The following is a 13,369-nucleotide window of genomic DNA, read 5'->3' as shown; positions in this document are numbered from 1 at the left end:
TATTCCCAAACTGCTGGAAGCTTCAACACAAATACTTCAGTTAAAAAAAAAAAAATACAGGCCGGGCGCGGTGGCTCAAGCCTGTAATCCCAGCACTTTGGGAGGCCGAGGCGGGTGGATCATGAGGTCGAGAGATCAAGACCATCCTGGTCAACATGATGAAACCCCGTCTCTACTAAAAATACAAAAAAATTAGCTGGGCATGGTGGCGTGTGCCTGTAATCCCAGCTACTCAGAAGGCTGAGGCAGGAGAATTGCCTGAACCCAGGAGGCGGAGGTTGCGGTGAGCCGAGATCCCGCCATTGCACTCCAGCCTGGGTAACAAAAGCGAAACTCCGCCTCAAGAAACAAACACACACACACACACACACACACACACACACACACAGAGGCAGAGCAAAGTGGCTCATGCCTGTAATCCCAGCACTTTGGGAGGCCGAGGTGGGTGGATCACAAGGTTAGGAGTTTGAGACCAGCCTGACCAAGACAGTAAAACTCCATCTCTACTAAAAATACAAAAATTAGCCAGGTGGCAGGTGCCTGTAATTCCAGCTACTCAGGAGGCTGAGGCAGGAAAATCACTGGAACCCAGGAGGCAGAAGTTGCAATGAGCTGAGATCGTGCCACTGCACTCTAGCCTGGGCAACAGAGCAAGACTCTGTCTCAAAAAGAAAAAATAAAATAAAAAAACTTCCCATCAGATATTAACAACAAATGAAAGAAAAACAATCCTGGATGTCGTACAGTTATAGTAAGAAAAAGTGCTAAGCTATATACTAACCTACTCAAAGCCTAGTCCTAGCTATGGAACTATTAATTGGATACACTGAATAAGTTATTAACGTCTCTAGGACTCATTTTCATCGTCTCTAAGGAGAACAAAAGAAATCTGTAAAATCTTCTAAAAAATATATTCTTTGATTTCTATAAACTACTAGTGTTTGCATATGTGTGTGCCATTATTTTCTCTTTTTTTTTTTTCCTTTTTCAGACAGGATCTGGCTTTTTTGTCTAGGCTGGAGTGCAGTAGCACAATCTCAGCTCACTGCAACCTCCGTCTCTCAGGATTCGCCCACCTCAGTCTTCCAGGTAGCTGGGACTGCAGGTGCATGCCACCACCACACTTGGTTTCTTCTTGATTTTTGTAGAGACAGGGTCTTGCCCTATTGTCCAGGCTGGTCTCAAACTCCCAGGCTCAAGCAATCTGCCTGCCTTGGCCTCCCAAAGTGTTGGAATTACAGGCATGAGCCACTGTGCCTGGCTTATTTCACTAATAGTAATTCCTATTAATGTGTCATATCCTATTAGTGAGCTTGATAAAATTAGATTCAAGTAGTAATACATAAGCTGAAGCTCGGAAATATGTGTGTGATTCAAAGAGCAATTCAGAAGTAGGAATATAATCCTAACATATTTAATGAAAAACAAGTTACGAAATGAAGATAATGCCACAACGTCACCACTGGCCAGGACATGACTTGTGGTGGTTCTTTAACAGGAATGAAGGCTTCAAATGCACTACTGCTACCCTTTTCATACTCCCCATGGCTCAATCGCTTTTTGCAAGAAAGCTGACCAGATCTCTGAAAATGACTTTAGGACATAGGTTGTCATATTTATCTGTCAAGTGCACAGCGCCAGACTTGTGAGAAGCAAACTCTAACCAACTACATCATCACATCACACCAATGAAACACTTCTGGGCCACAACGTACCTAACATTTTTAGCTGCTCTTCGACGAGTCTGCCTTTTTGGAGCTTCGTCATCATCATCATCCTCATCAGAAGACTCTTGCTTTTTTCTCTTTCCACGCTGAGTCTTGGGCTGCTTTTTAACACGAGGTTTGGGCACTGTTCTAAAATGAGAAGAGAAAGGAACGGCAAAGTCTTCACTGTCTACTTTATGTAACAGTTTCTCCCAGAGCAATCATTCATACATCAGAATGTAACATTTCCTTGCGGAATGTTAAACATGCATATTCTTGGGTCCTAGTCCCTGAAATTCTAAATCACTAGAAATTTGGATTTTCAACAGGAAGGTGATTCTAATGCTGATAAGCCTCAATCATTTATCGGAAAGAATGTGAATGTTTCACACATGTTCATAAAAACACATATACAGCATGTTCATGGTAGGATCTCTTTGGCAGGCTTTTACTTCTAGGAATTAATCCTACCGATATACAACTGAACAGGCATAATAAAGTATTCACTACAGCATTATTTGCAATAACAAAAGATTAAGAAAACTCTAAATAGTCTTCCACTGGAAACTAAACAGTACTATGTACTCATAAAAAAAGAAAAAGAGTTTTCTATATACTAATATGAAAGGATTTCCAGGATAAAAAAACATACAGAAGAAGCATAGAATGCTATTATCTGTGTGAAGAAAATAAAGCACAAGAAATAACTATACATAAGTTTCTACTGTCTGTGTATAAAATGTACCTGGAAGACTACTAAAGAGACTGCCTGCCCTGTCACAGAATTAACTTGGACAGACCAGGGAGATAGCCAGAACTGAGAGCCACAGTCTAGAAGCTCCCACAAGGAAATCCCCAAATTTTCCATCAGTGATAAAAAGGTGAAAGAAGAGAAGGAGAGAAATGGAAACTCATGATCACATTTATTATCTTTCTCTCATACCTACCATACCTTTCTCATAACCAAACCTACAGAGATGATCCAGGATGTAATAAATAATGAGTAAAATTCTAAAAGAATCAGTGTGACGTTTCAGTCTTGGAGCTTAAACTGAGATAAAAGAAGATAAAATTCAGTTGACAAATTCCCCTGCTGGTGTTGGGGGTTAAGTACAATGTCCTAGGCCAGAGGTGGGCAAACTTTTTCTGTAAATGGACAGAGAGTAAATACTTTAGGCTCTGCCAGCCAGGAGGCAAAATGGGGCCAATATATAGGTACTTACATAATAAAAGGAAATAAATGTTTCACAAGTTTTCTTGTGAAATTCAAAATAAAATAATCATTAAGTACATTTACTGTAATATATGTCTACTAGTGAGAACAGAATTGTTTTTGAGGGGTAACATTTCACTTAACTGGGGTTTAAATTTAGTGCTCTCTATCCTTAAACTATAAATTAGAAATGTTCACCAATAAAAACTATTCTTAGCTCACAGCCCATACAAATGGGCGGTAGATGATATTTGGCCCAAAGGGCATAGTTTGCTGAGCCCATTCTAAGCACTACAAGGAGGTAATTTTCCCTGGGGCCTGTCAGTCGTCTGACTCCCTTTTCCTGTCATCACTACCTTGGGCTGCCATCTGTATTATCAGAAATTAGCATTATTTACTGCTAGTCCAGCCCACCTCCTTCTCGCCACAATCACATTCTGTTTAATGTTACATAGATTGTATGAACAAGGTAATAAATCATTCAAGTACGCTTTATGCCAGGCAAACATCGTTTTAAACAATTTGTTCTTCCAAAAAGAGATTGTACCCTGGTCAAACATACACGGAGTTTTACTAGAAGTGGAAGACATGTTTCCCCCAGGAAAGCTAGACTGTGAAGAAGCAGCAGTAAGCCCTGCAATGTAGGCTAGTGAAAGTGAACCACAGACATCTAAAACCTAGAATCAAAACACAACGCATCTCATTAAGGCTCCCATTCCAGCCTGACATCATCCTTCCCCTCTGAAGCAATGAGCGCACCTTCTGGGGACAGGTCTTCTGGCTTTCACTTTCTTCTGCTCTGGCTCACTCTCTGCACTGGTGCCTTGCTCCTGTTCATCTTCTGAGGGCTCCCGTTTCCATTTTTCTCTGCGATCAAAAGCAAAACAAAGTAATTTTTTTCTAAAAGAATTCAAGATAAATAAGCCGACAAAACCAATTTCAATTTGACTATCTAAAAGGCAGAACATGCATATTTTAGTATGCTAAAAGAGATTTATTCTAGCTCCATTTAAGCTTGAATTGTGATCCTTCATGGACTACGTAATATCTATTGCTATTTTATCTCCGGTAACAAAAATAAATAACAATGGATATATATGCTTTTTTTTTTTTTAATTTACTACTATCATTGACAAGATTGAAACCATAATATTGCTACTGCAGAGAAGGCAAAAAGAAAATAAAAAAGGAAACCATAATATGCACAAGATCAGTGGTTCCAAAATTTTAGAATGTGTCAGAATCACCTAAAGGGCTTGTTAAAAAGTATTTCTAGACCAAGTGAGGTGGTTCAGGCCTGTAATCCTAGTGCTTTGGGAGGCCAACGTGGAGGATCACTTGAGTCCAGGAGTTCAAGACCAACCTAAGCAAACACAAGCCCCCCCTCTACAAAAATTAAAATTTAACTTTAAAAATTGAGCCAGGCCTGGTGGAGTACGCCTACAGTACTACTCAGAAGGCTAAGGAGGCAGAAGGATCACTTGAACTCAGGAGTCTGAGGTTACAGTAAGCTGTGATTTTGCCACTATATTCCAGCCTAGGTGATAGAGTGAAACCATGTCCCCATCTGCCCCTCCCCCACAAAAAAGAAAAGAAAAGAAAAGATTTCTGGGCTGTAGTCAGAATTTCTGATGTAGCAGGTCTCAGGAGGGGCCTAAAAAATATGAATGTTAACAAATTCAAACAATGCTGATACTGGGTAGAAACTGTGAGAACCACTATACTAGGTATTTTAAGTCTTTAGAATACATTTAATCAAGGTCCCTAAAATTATTTTTCAACAATAAACCTACCATATAACTAAATAATCTGTTCAGCTAAAGATGTGGTTTTTAGTAATTATTAAATAAAGCAGATGTTCCTTTACTTCTTGAGATCTTAGAAGGCTTGAAAGAGCCATAAGCTACAGGTGTCCTCCTAACCCAAACGGTTTTTAGTTTACTTGAAAATCAAACAAGATATTGCAGGGACCTCACTCATTTCTCACCTGCAGGGAAGAAGAAAGAAACATGTAATAGCTGCTGGGCGTGAAATATCTAGGGAAAAAACTGACAGACAAGTGCTTGGGGTTTCTCTGTAAATAAAACAATTACCATTTTGCCTATGGGTCACTTTATAGGGAATGAGGTCATAATAAAGACAACAAACAGCTACAGAATTGCAAAGTCAAATCAATAATCTTCATGGGACAGCAGGTCAAAGTAATAGTGAAAGCATATTGAAAAGAGGTGGCTGATCTGTACATTGAGAACCTTCCTAAAAGCTACAACAGTCACCCTATACCTGAACTGGTAGAGACCTTAGTGGGGAAAAAAACAATTCAGGCCTTCCATGGACAGTCAGTGGAGCACTTTTATGAGCATTACTCAACTTCTACTAGCACTGCTTGTTTTCATATGCATTTCCCCAGTAGATGGCTCCTGGTACATCAAGTCTTTTTGTTCACCTTTGTACCAGAGTTTAGCCAAAGTTAGGCAAATGGAGATGTTTCTTTGCTAAGTTAAAAAAAAAAAAAAATCAATTAAAGAATGCACAATTAATCTATCAGTCAGAAAAGTAGGGTGCTTCTGCTAAGACAGACAGGCCTGTTAGCACTGCCTAACATCCTTCGGTCTCTTTAAAACAAAGACCTTCTTATATACACTCCGGGTACGAGTCTAATTCTGCTTCCCCAGAGCCTGCTATAATAAATGTTTGCTAAGAATCCAAGGAATAGAAGGTGATCACCAGGAAGGAAGAAAGGCAGATGTCTACAGTAAGCAGGGCCCAGCACAAGCCTGCAGTCTTCCATGGAGCAGGTCCAGAACAGTTTATCCCACAGAAGGGGCTTATACAGTCATTCCTTCAGATGAGAAAGACCCACAGTCACCAATAAATTCTAACTTCCCTATATCCCCCAGGAACTGAGAACCTAAAACCAGGGCCACCAATGAGGTCTACCTCTGCAAGTACAGGAGACAGCAAACAGAGAGAATGGACATTGTTGAGGCTAGAGTTTTCCAGGTAAATTACAGATTTATAGACTTACGAACAAGGAGGAAGACTTAAAATCTCCCAATATAAGAATGCAAAAAAAAAAAAAAAACCTTAGCAAATCAACTAGTCCAAAGCTCTCCTTCCAGAGAAGGAAACTGAAGTGCAGGGAGGAAATGAGTTGCTTGGCCATATCATCAACCCTCAGCCCTGCAACTCGCAATCATAACTCACTGAGGACCAAAGAATCAGGAAACATTAAAGCCAGGCTTACACAGCCTGGGAGTATTTCAAAAACTCGAGGTTTAAAAGGCCCGACTGAGTGTGTGTATGTGTATTTGAAATTGGTTGGATTCTTTCAAGTTTTCTTTTAATTGCCAAGAACAAGAAAAAAGATAGTAAGGACTAGCAATACTAAGTCACTCTGAAGAATGAGTAAAGCGAAAAAAGTGACTGATCAGTCACAAAGAAATTACTTCCCAACCCCACCCATGTCTAAGGCTTTCCCACATGGGAAACTTTTGTCCTCTCCTACATTACTAGCCTATTATGGGAAATAAGATTACTGGCAAATCTAATGACAACTCCACCACTAAGCCATACATTTTAAGTCAGGATACAATTAACAACAGTCTAAGATATGAGATTGGAAGTAAAAAGTGTTTTGTGTATCAAAGGAAACTTGTAATATCCATAAAAATAATTCCATAAAAATACAAAACTCAACTAAATTTTTGCCAGAATTCTGAGAATTAGGGAGAAAAATAGCAAGCTTTAGCCAAGAGGCCCCCAAGGCAATGTAAAAAGACATGGAAAAAGTCAAAATACAAGTTAAACGTATACAATTTTCTTCTTTTACTGGAAAAAGGCAGGTGGTCAGACACAAATCCTAAGACAGACAAATCGAACCTTATTAACTGTAAAGCAAGAAATGAACAAAAGCAACTTTTAAATATAATGAGCCAAAACTTTGACCAAGAGGTGGTAAGGGCTGCTACTAACGATCTCTAAGAAGAAAATTCCTTTTTCCTCCACTTAGAAGACATCTGGAAAAGAGAAAAGTAGTTACTTTTGTTTCTTCAATTTTCAGTAGATTGCCCCAAAAAAGGATGCCTTTCATAAAAAATTCCAATGAACAAGAGAAATCTGAGGCTAATAGGGATTCCCTTCCACTGTTACAGGTTTGTGACAATCTCCAATAAAAAACACTGGAAAAGGGCCAGGAACAGTGGCTCATGCCTATAATACCAGTACTTTGGGAGGCCATGGTGGAAGGATGGCTTGAACCAAGGAGTTCAAGACCAGCCTGGGCATCATAGTGAGATGTAGCCTTTACAAAAAATTAAGAAAGTAGGCTGCTGTGGTGATGTGTGCCTGCAATCCAACTACTCAGGAGGTTAGGGTGGGAGAATCACTTGAGCTCAGGAGGTCGAGGCTGCAATGCGCTGTGAGTGTGCCACAGCACTGCACTCCCTCCTGGATAAGAGAGTAGAACACTTTCTCAAAACACAAAAACATAGCAAAACCACCAGGACCATGAGTCAACAAAAATCTTATACCACACTGCCCAAATTTGGATAACATTAATAAGTAATACATGAAAGAAAAAAAAAGTTTAACCAACAGTGTGGAGTTGGTTAAATTAAATTCAATGTTTTGTTTGTCTGTATGACTCTAAATCAGAGATTACAATTTCAAATACTCACCGGGGCCAGATGAGAACTGCGAACAGAGCAAAATGGAGAATTCCTGGTCCGTCACTGTTATGTGAGCCAGTATTAACACATTTTCTCAAAAGAAGCTGAAAACACAGATTCTTACGCACTCTCAATTAAATGATGCCAACTAATTTAAAAAAATTTTAAATACTGTGCAGGCCCACTGTGCTGTCTAACTTGTAACTTCTTTTTTTTTTTTGAGACAGAGTCTCACTCTGTCACCAGGCTGGAGCGCAGTGGCACAATCTCGGCTCGCTGCAACCTCCACCTCCCTAGTTCAAGTGATTCTCCTGCCTCAGCCTCCCAAGTAGCTGGGATTACAGACATGCATCACCACACGCCCTTCTAATTTTTGTATTTTTAGTAGAGACGGGGTTTCACCATGTTGGCCTGGATGGTGTCGATCTCCTGACCTCATGATTTGTCAGCCTCAGCCTCCCAGGGTGCTGGGATTACAGGCGTGAGCCACCATGCCTAGCCTGTGCTGTGTAACTTCTTCCACGCTTTAAAAATATGAATATAGCTGGTGGTACATGCCTGTAGTCCCAGCTACTGGGGAAAGAGAGCCAAGAGGATGACTTGAGCCCAGGAGTTCAAGGTTGACCACATATCTGCACCAATAAAGTGAGACCCCCCGTGTCTCTTTCATTTTTAAAAAAGGCCAGATGTGGTGGCTCACACTTGCAATCCCAGCACTTTGGGACGCTTAGGCAGGTGGATCACCTGAGGTCAGGAGTTCCAAGACCAGCCAGGGCAACATAGTGAAACCCTGGCTCTACTAAAAATACAAAAATTAGCTGGGCATGTTGGTGGGTGCCTATAATCCCTACTCAGGAGGCTGAAGCAGGGGAATCGCTTCAGCCCAGGAAGCAGAGGTTGCAGTGAGCTGAGATTACACCACTGCACTCCAGCCTGGGCGACAGAGCGAGATTGCGTCTCAAAAAAAAAAACACCTAATACACATCATGACTGGGTAACTGGTCTCTTTATAATTCTCCAAAGAACACAGGCCCTTGTAAGACTGCACTCTTCAAAAACATCAATGTCCTGAAAGCAAAAGAAGGCTGTGCAAGTGCTCCCAATTACAGAAACCAGACATGCAACTAAATGCAGTAAGTAGCCCTCAACTAGATCCTGTAGTAGAGATGGAAAAATATTACGAAAGACTTTACTGGGTCAACTGACAAAACTGCAATATGAATTAGATAAAAGAACATCAGAGGCAAGGCATGGTGGCTCACACCTGTAATCTTAGCACTTAGGGAGATTGAAGCAGGCAGATCAAGAGGTCAAGAGATCAAGACCATCCTGGCCAACATGGTGAAACCCCATCTCTACTAAAAATACAAAAAGTTAGCTGGGCATGGTGGTGTGTGCCTATAGTCCCAGCTACTCAGGAGGCTGAGGCAGGAGAATCACTTGAACCTAGGAGGAGGAGGTTGCAGTGAGCCAAGATGGCACCACTCCACTCCAGCCTGGTGACAGAGTAAGACTCTGTCTCAAAAAAAAAAAAAAAAAGTACATCAGCAATGTTTTAAATCTAAGTTGAAACTATGCTGTACTATGCTTATAAAAGAGAATATCCTTATTTTTAAGAAATATGCCTTACGTATTTAAAGTAAAGTGATAAAAGGTAAAATTCTATAAATTTCAGTCTCAAATAGTTCATATAAAACATTATGTGTGTGTATATATATAAATACTGTATACATGACTGGGTGTAGCGGCTTACGACTGTAATCTCAACACTTTGGGAGAACAAGGTGAGAGGTTAACTTGAGGCCAGGAGCTTGAGACCAGCCAGGGCAACACAGTAAGGCCTCTATCTCTACAAAAATTAGGCATGGAGGCACACACCTGTCATCCTAACTACTTGGGAGGCTGAGGGAAGGGGATCACTTGAGCTCAGGAGGTTGAGGCTGCAGAGAGCCAAGGCTGCACTACTGCACTTTAGCCTAGGCAACAGCAAGACCGTCTCTCTTAAACAAGTAGCACCCACAACAATAAAGCAAAGGGAGGAAAAAAGGCAATCTGGGTAAAGCATATAAGGTGTCCTTAGCACTACACTTTCTTCTTGCAATTTTCCTAAAATTCGGAATTAATTTTTTTAAACCAATTTTATAAAATTGTTCCTTTTTAAAAACTCTAAAATGTGTGGAAAAAATCTGCAGGGTTTCAGAAAATCATTTCTTTGTACCAGTATTTCAAACCTTTCACTCTCTGAGGGAGTCTCTGTCAATTTTGAAACACAGGTGCCCACATGTGACGTTCTGTCACACCTGCTCAGCATGGATCACAGAAGGCTCCTAACGTGCTGTGCCTTGCAACCTGAGCGTTAGCAGCTACAAGACCTCCTCTAATTAATCTTTCAGGAATCTAAACTGGTGACTCAGGAGAAGAGCTCCCTGGAAATCCACACTACACACCAGCTGTCCAGAGGACAGCAGAAGAGAAGTGCCCAAACACACCAACACGAGGGGAACTACCTCCGCACAACACAGTTCCCGTGGAAGAACCCTGGGTAGGGAAGCAACATGAGAAAGAACACAGATCCCACTCTGCAAGGAACTAAGAGATTCTAGTCAGAAAAAGAAAGGCCCATAAATGTAACTAACAGTTGCCAACTTTGGGGAATTCTTAAGACTGATAAGTGGCGGGCCACAGTGTCTCACAACTGTAATCCTAGGAGACTGAGGCTGGAGGACTGCTTGAGCTCAGGAGTTTGAAATCAGTCTGGGAAACATGGTGATACCCCATCTCTACAATAAACTCTTTAAAACTTAGCTGGGCATAATGGCACACGCCTGTCATCCCAGCTACTCAGGTGACATAGGTGGGCCGATAAAAGGTCCAGCAGGCCAGGGCTGCAGTGAGCTGTGATGAAGCCACTGCACTCCAGCCTGAGTGAAAGACTGAGACCCTGCCTCAAATATAAAAATGACTGACAAGAATATGAGCCAGTGACCAGAGAAAGTGCAATGTATTATACAGTGACTGAAAAAAATGCTGGCTTCTGCACACACAAAAATAAAGCCATTAAAATGGTAAGTCAAGAATTCGCCGGGCGCGGTGGCTCAAGCCTGTAATCCCAGCACTTTGGGAGGCCGAGGCGGGTGGATCACGAGGTCGAGAGATCGAGACCATCCCGGTCAACATGGTGAAACCCCGTCTCTACTAAAAATACGAAAAATTAGCTGGGCATGGTGGCACGTGCCTGTAATCCCAGCTACTCGGGAGGCTGAGGCAGGAGAATTGCCTGAACCCAGGAGGCGGAGGTTGCGGTGAGCCGAGATCGTGCCATTGCACTCCAGCCTGGGTAACAAGAGTGAAACTCCGTCTCAAAAAAAAAAAAAAAAAAAAAAAAAAAGAATTCAAGCATAGCATCATTTAACTTGCAATCAAGAGACCAAAAGAATGTAGCCAGATGAAGTAACGATTACATGCATGAATTTCCAGGGTGTAATCAAGGTGGACATTTCAGGAAAGACACTCAAAAGGAAAAGACCATTAGACCAGTAAGCAGGTAACAATATCCCAAGCAGACCACGAGACTGGGTAGAACAAAAGCCTTCTAAGATGCCAAGAAGTGCAGGTACGCTTACAGTTACTATTTCACCAAAACACAAATGAATACTGGATGCACCCCAACTGGACAATATTAAGTAGCTGACTTTTCTGTAAGGCTCTGTAATACGCTACGTTTATTTAATGTCATAAAATCTTTGCATAGTTTCTAATAAACTTGTTGGGTAGACAGAATGTTAAGTATTACTCTATTTTGGAGATGAGGAAATGGGTTTTAAAATCCCAAATGACTTACCTTAAGCTACTTACTAAAGATTAATAATATTTTACAACAGAGAATATGTACCTAGTACTCTTAATAGAAGCCATGGACAATTGTTTAACATGAGAACCTCTGAACTGGTGTACAAAGTTTTGAATATATACATTTTTGAGAGGAGTTACAGAATTCAGATTGTCAATGGGATCCATACCCTCTCCAAAATATGACTTTAAAAAAATTATTTCTCAAAAAAAAAATTTCATCATATCATATAAACAAACCTTCTTAAATTAAATAATGAACATATAAATCTATGTTATAAAGAAATTTCATATTATGTCCACAAATTAAATTTTTCTGGCTTATGAATTGTAATATTCAATTTATACAGAAATAATATGTAACTTCTTACCCAAATGAATGCCCAGTCAGTATAATTTTGCCATGCTAACACAAAGTACAAATGAAAAATCAAAAATGGCAAATCTAAATTTGTTCCTTGCTTACTGCAATACCAAATACGGATATATTTGTTATATATATATATTTTCCAGGAAAAAAATCAATGGGCTTATTGGGCTAACCCGATGGAAGGAGCTGAGATTCACCCCAAGCAATGGCCCGCATATCGTGGACCCCTTCCACATGTTAAACTGAGAATCTTGGGTCTCCAACGCTGCTGCTGCTATTGCTACAAGTCAGGGTAGATGGTCACCCAAGCTAACAAGAGAGACAGAAGCAGACGAAGGGACCTGGAGTAGACTAAAGACACAATGAAGGCATTCCTAGAAATGCTGCCAAGTTTGAAACGTCTGGAGTGAGTCATTTCCCCCATGAAAGACTTACTGTTTTTTCAGCTGCCTCTGGCCTCTTCTTTTTGGGCTCCCACTCTCAGACCCGCTACTTGCCTTCAGTGTGTGAGGGGAGAAAAATGATCACAGACTTTAATTTACAGTTCTTCGGGACAATACTATCTCCTGGTTTAACAATCTACTCCATATACCATTTTTCAATATGAGCTTTTAGACAGAAAGAAACGTAAGCACTTGCCTGGTGGAACTTCCTCTTCTTTTGATTTGAAAATTACTATCTCCGTTATTCTTCAACAATGTAAATGTCCTGTATCTGCCATGTCCAATACAGCAGCCATCAGCCACAAAATGGAACTTTTAATTTTAACTAATGTAAATTTTAAAAGCTACATGTGACTAGTGGGGACCATATTGGATACTGCAGATTTAGAATATCAAATAAAAATGCCACAACATTTAGTCAGAGTGCCTTAAAGGCACCAACTACTGGCATATTCATTTTGGACTCATTTAAGATTATGTTCACTCGCCGGGCACGGTGGCTCAAGCCTGTAATCCCAGCACTTTGGGAGGCCGAGGCGGGTGGATCACGAGGTCGAGAGATCGAGACCATCCTGGTCAACATGGTGAAACCCCGTCTCTACTAAAAATACAAAAAAAAAAAGTTAGCTGGGCATGGTGGCGCGTGCCTGTAATCCCAGCTACTCAGGAGGCTGAGGCAGGAGAATGGCCTGAACCCAGGAGGCGGAGGTTGCGGTGAGCCGAGATCACGCCATTGCACTCCAGCCTGGGTAACAAGAGCAAAACTCCATCTCAAAAAAAAAACAAAAAACAAAAAACAAAACAAAAAAAAAAGATTATGTTCACTCAAGCCAACAGAGCTATGCTAACAGCACAAGGCCAAGGAAGGTTTACAGTCACAGACATTTTAATAGCTGTTTTTCCCCAAAATTAAACAAAATGGCAAAATAATCCTATTGCTGTTAATCCTGTACCCTACAGAAAATGTGTTAATTAATATATAAAAGAGGAAAATATTTCTATAACTATGATTGGTTTTAACAAACATGGCTCAGTGCTAGACACTATGGGAAACAAAAGCAAAGACAAAACAGCTCAGAGGTCACTCAAAACATCACAAATGTACTGCAGATCATAGG

At 40.7% G+C, this 13,369-nt stretch overlaps 1 protein-coding gene across 4 annotated transcripts in view; it reads right to left on the bottom strand.

Moving 5' to 3' along the window:
* Nucleotides 1-13,369, bottom strand: part of CHD2 (chromodomain helicase DNA binding protein 2) — a 132,161-nt gene that overhangs the window by 91,003 nt on the left and 27,789 nt on the right. For all 4 annotated transcript variants that reach the window (XM_039479860.2, XM_074400055.1, XM_010349427.3 and 1 more), the window contains 3 exons: nucleotides 12,244-12,305; nucleotides 3,679-3,786; nucleotides 1,716-1,856 (listed from right to left, as the gene is read on the bottom strand). In XM_039479860.2, the coding sequence (XP_039335794.1) occupies nucleotides 1,716-1,856; nucleotides 3,679-3,786; nucleotides 12,244-12,305 (311 nt within the window). The remainder of the gene's footprint in view (nucleotides 1-1,715; nucleotides 1,857-3,678; nucleotides 3,787-12,243; nucleotides 12,306-13,369) is intronic.

This window comes from Saimiri boliviensis, chromosome 5 (assembly GCF_048565385.1).
Source record: "Saimiri boliviensis isolate mSaiBol1 chromosome 5, mSaiBol1.pri, whole genome shotgun sequence".
Lineage (NCBI taxonomy): Eukaryota > Metazoa > Chordata > Mammalia > Primates > Cebidae > Saimiri > Saimiri boliviensis.
This window is presented reverse-complemented; position numbering and strand designations above follow the sequence as displayed.